Source organism: Neodiprion virginianus, chromosome 1 (assembly GCF_021901495.1).
Source record: "Neodiprion virginianus isolate iyNeoVirg1 chromosome 1, iyNeoVirg1.1, whole genome shotgun sequence".
Taxonomy (NCBI): Eukaryota; Metazoa; Arthropoda; class Insecta; order Hymenoptera; family Diprionidae; genus Neodiprion; species Neodiprion virginianus.
In genome coordinates this window covers 27,759,896-27,768,062 of record NC_060877.1, presented here as the reverse complement: position 1 = coordinate 27,768,062, position 8,167 = coordinate 27,759,896, and the positions used below count along the sequence as shown (strand labels likewise).

Below are 8,167 nucleotides of genomic sequence, written 5' to 3'. Positions count from 1 at the left end.
CCAAGGTACGGCGTACTCTCTGGATATTGAGAAGTCGGCACGTACACTGCCAACGGGATTCTACGAGCTAGTGCATAATACGGCTACCTGTAGCTTGCATTTGAATTCACACGCGTATCCGCATGTCTGACATATTCGAAACTGCGCGCAGATTCGCGATTAGAACATCTATCTCCACCTACCGTTGAATTACGCTCTGTTTGTCGGAGAGAAGAATCATGAAGACTGATCGATCGTCACACCGATGGTATCGCAATTAATAATCCGTCGAACCGGTGTATACATACCCCAGCGTTATTAACCGTACAATTATACCTGTTGCGTTGAGAAATTATGGTACGAGAATGGTTCAAACTGTTGTACAATTTGCACGTGTTGTGCAAAGAAGAAGAGAAAATCGCGATAGGTGGAGAGAACGCAGCTAGGGAACAAGTGTCCGCGAAACGAACCGCAAGGCAACGCAACGAAACGGCGTCGACGAAGACGAGCGGTAGCTGCAACAGCAGCAGCGGCAACGGCAACGACGGCTGAACGGCAGGAGCGGCAGGAGCACGAGCTCGAGCCGAAGGCACAAAGGCGAGGGGTATCGCATTGACACTGGGACCCGAGAGGGGAATCCGGCCGGTGGTGGGGGCAGCGTCGTGGGACGGGGCAGCGTCGGCCGCGCCCACCGTGACGTAGCGTCGACGGCCACCTTGCCTAGCGGACCAATGGCGAGGGGCGGCGTGCAGGGTGGGGGTAATTTGAGAGCGACCGCGCGCAGGTCTCGGTCCGCCGGTGGAACTTCGGGGACCCTTGCTCGAGCCGGGCACAGGCAGTCAGTTGCTCTCAGCTACGACATGCATAACGCATGAGAGCGATATCTCTCTGTCACGAGCGACGCAGCGTACGGAGATCTCTCGGCAGCACTAACCCTCAGGTTCGAAACTGTATCGTGTCCGGGACGCGGTTTAGTGTGATCTTGTTCTTAATGCGTGTTATCGCGGTGTGCGCTCCTTGCGGTATCAGGTTTCACGGCCCGTTAAGGGCTCGACAAAACCGACCTGTGCCCAGGGACCGAATGTAGAACGCCGTGTGCCGCCCCCCGGGACGCTGGACACTCTGCCCGCGGACTCTCTGACCATTGACGGAAAGTATACGTCGGAGGAAAGTGTGACGTTTTATCGTCCCCGCGTACACGGATTTATACTCTGTCGGACTATATAACGCGTAACGAGGAAATATGGACTCTCCGTGTGTAACCTGGATTGTGCAGTATAATCGTTACAAAGTGCGACCCGATTACGGTGTCGCTCGACGGTGATTTTAACGCCCGTTTATCGACACTACGATCGCTTCCATCGTCCACGGTTGTGCGGTAGGGAGAGAGAGAGAGAGAGAGAGAGAGACCTTATCTTCACCGCCGCCCGAAGATCACGGATTAAACAAGCAACGCCCGGGTGAACGAACCCCAAGGTGCGCGACAACCCCGAAACCAACCACGAGCCGTCCGTTCGTCCTCCGTTCCCCTGTTCGAACAGCGATAACAGAGTCCAGGAGCGAGGGCAACGGGACCGTGTCGGTCTCGCTCGGCCGGCGCGAGTGCAGGAGGGTGGAAGAGGGTGGCATCCGTCGAGGAGTCGAAGAGAGGCGAAAACGAGGTCCCAGGACCTTAGGCGAAAGCGGTGAAGAAGGGTGGCAGAGCCTCGCCACCAGGGCCGGTAGGTTGGAGTAGATGGCTGCTACCACGTACATGCCTGTTAGTAGCGCAGTGTCAGCTGAGCTGGATGGTGGTTCCGGATCCGGGATCGGGATGAACATCGCAGTGGGTGGCTACTCCTCGGGTTCGCCCCGCAGCGCCGCCGACGCCGGGGAGATGAAATACATGCCGGCGCCTCAGCACCACCATCATCACCACCATCACCACCAGGTCTCGTCCTCGCCGACGCCTAACGGTCTCTCGCATCCCGCGAGCCTCAGCTCGGCGAACCCCTGGGTCAGCCTCCAGCCCGGAAGCGATCCTTGGGCGGCGTCGATGGGGATGCACCACACCTCGCACCACTCCCATCACCACCCTCACCAGGCGAACGCGAGCCTCGACGTGAAGCCCTTGGCCGCGGCCTCCGCCAACGACTCCGTCCAAGGGATGCACCATCGGGGTCCTCACCAGTCGCCGGGGATGGCCTCGCCGCACTCTTGGCACGCGCCCGTCGTTCCCTCGGCCCATTACAACCCCAGCGGCGGGGCCGCGTCGCCGACTACCCTCCAGCAGTACCACGCCGCGATGAACGGCATGCTGCACCAGCACCCCCATCAGCACCCGCACCAGCTTCACAATCATCAAGCGGGACTTCCGCATCATTTACGGGACGCCCACAATCACAGTCCACCCACGGGGCATCCCCTTCATCCCGGCCATCCGCTCGACAGGGATCACAGCGCCGGCGAGGAGGACACACCGACATCCGACGACCTCGAGGCGTTCGCCAAACAGTTCAAACAGAGGAGGATCAAGCTCGGGTTCACCCAGGCCGACGTCGGCCTCGCGCTGGGTACGCTCTACGGCAACGTGTTCTCCCAAACGACGATATGCAGGTTCGAGGCGCTGCAGTTGTCCTTCAAGAACATGTGCAAGCTGAAACCTCTGCTGCAGAAGTGGCTCGAGGAGGCCGACTCGACGACGGGCTCGCCGACGAGCATCGACAAGATCGCCGCCCAGGGTAGAAAGCGGAAAAAGCGGACGTCGATCGAGGTTTCGGTAAAGGGAGCCCTCGAGCAGCACTTTCACAAACAGCCGAAGCCGTCGGCTCAGGAGATAACCTCGCTGGCCGACAGTCTCCAGCTGGAGAAGGAAGTTGTCAGGGTGTGGTTCTGCAATCGACGGCAAAAGGAGAAGCGGATGACGCCGCCGAACACCCTTGGCGACGGCATGATGGAGGGAATGCCACCCGGGCACCAAGGCCAGGGCGGCATCCACCAGGGCTACCATCCCCAGGATCATCTTCACGGATCACCGATGGGCCACAGTCACAGTCCCCCGATGCTCAGCCCTCAGGGCCTTACGGCACATTCCCTTACGGCCCACTAGCGTTCGCCGGGGCCTTCTCCACTAGGCCTTGCTATAACCTCGCAGGCGAACTCTTCGTCCGAAGGGCTTCCGCCGTTTTATCATCACTACCTTCAGGCGCGCACGAGCTACTCCACTTCGTAGCTGGTGCAGCAGTCGCGTTACTTTGAGGGGTGTGAATTATGGACAAACACATGAATCACGGTGATTTTTATGATAAAAGAAAGAAAAAAAGAACGGGTTATAGAGCCAAGGCCAGCCAAGTACGGCGGGAAGGCTATCTATTTGTACCAAAACTTTGAAAGTGCTACGTCGGATCCGGTATCCACACCGTTACAATGACGTCGTCGAGTCAACCTCGCGTACGTCGGGTTCGTTCGTTCGTTCGTTCGTTCGTTCGTTCGTTCGTTCGTTCGTTCGTTCGTTCTGTTGTGTGATAAATAAATTATTATTGTTGGTGAAACTTTAAATTGAATCGCTAGTTCGCTAAATTTGATCAAGGAATAACTAGCCTTTGGACTCTGGTAATCGTGGTGACGTGGTGATATATACATATTTTTTTCCTATCAATTTCCTCTTTCGTAAATCGTAACAGTTACCGCAATCTTTTAACGAGAGAAATATTAAAAACGAAAAAGATAATGCAATGTACGGAAATTGAATTATTATACTTATACCGTCGTTTGTGTACGTTAAACCTCCGGTGAAAAAAAAGTTCGTCAGCAACACTGTTCGCGAAGTTATGGTTTAAATTGTGCAAATCATGAAAGAGAAAAGAAAGCCTCGTTTCATTACATAGTTGCAAAAAATATTTCTGTACAATACTTTTTATCCCGTCGAGACAGAGTTCAGAGTTAAGTCATTTTTTTTTTTTTTTTTTTGATTTGTCAATTCTTTTACGTTTCACTAATACATTGACAATGAGAGTGATGTCGTTGATGTCGACGGTCGTCATTGTTTGTTGCGTGGAAAATCAGTGCCGCGTGGACGCTTGTTTGAACGTTATGTTGAATGAATAACGTTATACATATATAACAATAAAAACTAATAGTAAAACTAAAAGAGAGCGAGAGAGATGAGCAAAGAAGAGAAAAGAAACTAGAGAAAGACTCTTGGATGTTGAAGAGCACGGTAAATAATGAAACATTATATTTCGTGAGTGCGAGAGTGGGTGCGAGCTTTATATAAGGATCGAGGATTCAGGATCCAGAAGGTAACAATTCTGGATTCTGGACTCTGGATGTGGAGGCTCGAATGTCGTTTTAAAGTACGTAGGAGTGCCGCCGGGGTTTGCCTACACGGGCAAACCGACCGGCCAATGATGTAATATAAGTAAATATGGACTGTAAATAACGTACCACATAAAACTAATAAGTTAAGTGAGCATGCGTCGCGCGTCGCGAGGGAGAAAGAGAGGGATAGAGAAAAAGATAGAGGAGCGAGAGAGAGAGAGAGTGTGTGCGAGAGTGAGAGAGAGAGAAAAAGAGAGAAAAGAAGGATAATAATAATAATAATAATAATAATAATCATATTAAGACAAGAAAAGAAAGGAAAAGACAAAAGACGAGCGACTTAGCGACCCCCTCCCACGAAAACCCCTTCTGTATAAAGTAAGTATAGAAAATATAACAAAGATGTCGAAAGATTCTAGAAATATTATTATTAACATTTTATTATTCTATACTCTCGGGATACATAGTGCAAAATGAGATTTCAACGCGTGCTCCAAACACAATCTTTCTCTAACGCAAACTTATTTCTTATCCGGCATTTTTTCCCCCTCCCCCTTCGTTCGTCGGATAAATACTGCGGTACCGATACCGACGACACAGACAAACTGAAAAAAATAAAAAATAATACAAGATAGAATAAATTTCAATTAGTTTCGATTGACGGTGTTTAAGTATTGCATTTGATTCATTGCAAATTTAACGTGTGGCAAGAAGGGAAGGATACACTCCGATAATTCTCTTCACGATAAATTTGATAATTTCAGACAGAACCGTTGCATCCCGGTTCCGTCGCCGCTGGTACAGGTTTACGGTCCAAGTGAAAACGTTTTCTTCCTTTTTCATTTGACTGTTTTTTTTTTCTCTTGTACTTCTTCTTCACTTTTTCGCCGTTTTGAAACACGACAACACGTCTCAGTCACGTTTCGAGGCTGGACCGGCTATTAGCACTTCCCACGAACTCAGGTGCGCACCCGACTAGGTATATAATATATTTATGTACCTGTGCATGATAATAACCGATATTCTTCGGTGAAATACGCGAGGAAAATACACGTCTTGTCGTCTCGCTTTGCACTCTTGTTCCAAGAAAACATATTATATTTGTGTAATATTAATATTATTTTATTTTTGAGTTATTGCAAAGTAAACAAAACGAAAAAAAAAAATCACAAAAAAAAATAAAAAACAAAAACGCATCGGTTCTCTGAATTCTGTACATATTAGAATTATTGTGTAACATATATGAAAAAAAAAAAAAGAAGTGAAATGTGAAGTCCTGTTGACGGTAGTGTAACTATTCGAAGATTTAATGAAAATGACGACAAATGAGAAAAAAGAAGCAAAAAAAAGAAAACGTAAAAAAAAAGAAAAAAATTGTTTTAATAGGGCGGTGGAATGCGCGATTTTAGTTTTTATTTTTATGTTTTGTGTTATTGTACGCGTGGCGTTTGGTTCTTCTGATCGTCAGGGTTTGGATTCTCGTAATCGAAACTATATACATAAATTTATACCTGTATAATTTGTTGGGATTTAACTGTATATCGTTGGCAGTGAAGTTATTTATTCGTTTCACCCCGTGTCTCGTTCTTAAATGGAAAGAAACGTGGTATATGCATACATACATTCGTGCATGCATTGTTCGTCTGAAAGAATGTTGTATCGGCTAACTTTTTCCACAAATATCCTCTTTTTTTCCATCCTACGTGCAGAGCGAATCGCAAGTTCACTCTCAAAGTGTCAAAGTGTAAAAGCAGGCTTTGAAAATTTCAAACAACGTGATCGTGATATTGTAAGGTTAATAATTGTTGTTTTTATCTGCGAGGTTATAAACCGATCCTGTATGCATAGGTAAATATACATGTATATTTATATATATATATACTATACTTATATATATATATATATATATATATATATATATACTATATACGAAAATGTTGTGATACGTATACGAGAAGAAGAGACCGCGCGAAAGAGAGAAAGAGAGTGACAGAGTGAGTGAGTGAGTGAGTGAGTGAGAGAGAGAAAGAAAGAGAGAGTGAGAGCTTCTTGCAACATTCGATCGAACTACATTGTGCTAAATTTGTTATTCGTCCATATTATGTATGTGCAGTAAATGGGGAAGATGTGTTGCATGGTGGTGGGTGGCATGTGAAGACCGGACTCTGAAAGATTGGAGGAACCAAACGCTTTATTGAAGGGAATAATAAAATTTTAAAAAAAAAAAGGAGAAGACGAATTGTATAACGAAAACGTGGTAGAGAACTTATTAACCAATGGAGAGAAACCATGGCCCCCCAATCAAACCTAATCTTAAAGAAAAATTTATCTAATTATTATAATTATTAAAAGTAAAGAAACATTGTAATATTTTTGTTTATATTATTGTGAGAAATGATTAAGAAGAAATAAGGGAAAAAAATGATGAGAAAAGAAAATTGCAAACGTATTGTGAAGCAGTCGATCGTTCGTTATAATATTATTGCATACTTTGGTTTTTGTTATTTTAATGAAACGTGTGTGGCAGAGAGTGTGGAGGAATGCGAATATGTGATTGGATGCGAAATAAAGTGAATGCGATTATAGCTAATAGGAGCCGTACTGTTGTTTGTAAATAAATAAATGAAAAAAAAAATACTAATGGAAAAATACAATAAATGAATATGTAATTAAAGTTGTAAACATATTTGACAAATTGAAGAGTTTAATTGAAATAAGTCGGTTCGCCCAAATGTCTACGTCATGGCAACTAACATTCCTATACATACAATATTGTGTAATACCGAGCTCCAGTCACGTAAAAGTAGAGAGGACCAAAAAATCAATCGAACTTGCGAACGAAGAGAAACGTCTGAAACACGGCGGGCGATGTGATTCGATACGAAATGAAAACTTTGATATGGATCGATCTAGTCGGATATTATATACACGTAGCTTTGCGTTTCTGCCTTAGAGGCAAATTTCGCAGGGGTGCAGGGGGGTATTTGCAATTTTCGTTGAAACTGAATCGAGACCACAAACATGTAACACAGGCTTCCTATAACTATAAGTCAAGCCTGAAGTCGCGTCGCAAGGTTTATAGGTAGATATAGATCAGGCAATAGCCTCGAGGCGTTGTTTAGCGTGACACGAGAGGAGTTTTAAAAAGCAAAAACATATACATTTCGGTACTAAAATTACAGCCTTATTAAAATGATTGAACTCTTCAATTTAACGTATAGAGACCCGCCCCGCAAAAAATCGCACGGCCGAAAGAAATATTCCCTAACCCCCCGCCCCTGTATATTATTATATTAAAAATAACTACTTATATACTTAAACGTAAAGATAATAAAAAGTTGAAAATAAAAATAATAAAAAAAAAAAAAAAAAAATCGAACCGGCGAGTACCAACGTTTTGTTAGAATGACAGAAACTAAATTACTACTGAATTTTAATTAATAAACGAGATGAAAGTATACAATAATCAACGGCTTTCGGTGGCTTTTTTCCCAACACATTTTCCGAAGTCCTCATCACCTCGCGTATTTATATATCTTAACACTCTCACTTTCAAATTAACATTCAAGTTTTAATCGAGCCAAAAAATCCCGCCGAAAATTTAAATTATTTATAACAATGCACTGGCAAGATAGCAGTTTCGTCTGCTCAGAGTTTTTTGAAATTATTCGTTATCTATTTTTGAGTTTAAGCCGAAGACACGAATTAATTCCAAATCTCTCGAAACGAAATGCAACGACGTCGCGGACTGCAACCTTTTGCTATTTCACCAAGGTTTCTCTATAGCTCGAAAATTTCTGTGTATCGTTACTATAAGAAACTCACGTTGCGAAATCTTGCGACATCTCTACGGTTGATGAGATTTATTTTGTTAAAAAAAAAAAAAGGT

At 44.9% G+C, this 8,167-nt stretch overlaps 1 protein-coding gene across 1 annotated transcript; it reads left to right on the top strand.

Moving 5' to 3' along the window:
* The first annotated feature begins 789 nt into the window (after positions 1–789).
* On the top strand, positions 790–7,652 carry LOC124310369 (POU domain protein CF1A). Its single transcript, XM_046774234.1, has one exon. The coding sequence runs from the start codon at positions 1,715–1,717 to the stop codon at positions 3,065–3,067; it is 1,353 nt and encodes a 450-aa protein (XP_046630190.1). The 5' UTR covers positions 790–1,714; the 3' UTR covers positions 3,068–7,652.
* The last annotated feature ends 515 nt before the right edge of the window (positions 7,653–8,167 follow it).

Excerpts from the sequence above, each read along its gene's own strand:
- LOC124310369 (XM_046774234.1), top strand. The coding sequence starts at position 1,715 with ATGGCTGCTACCACGTACATGCCTGTTAGTAGCGCAGTGTCAGCTGAG.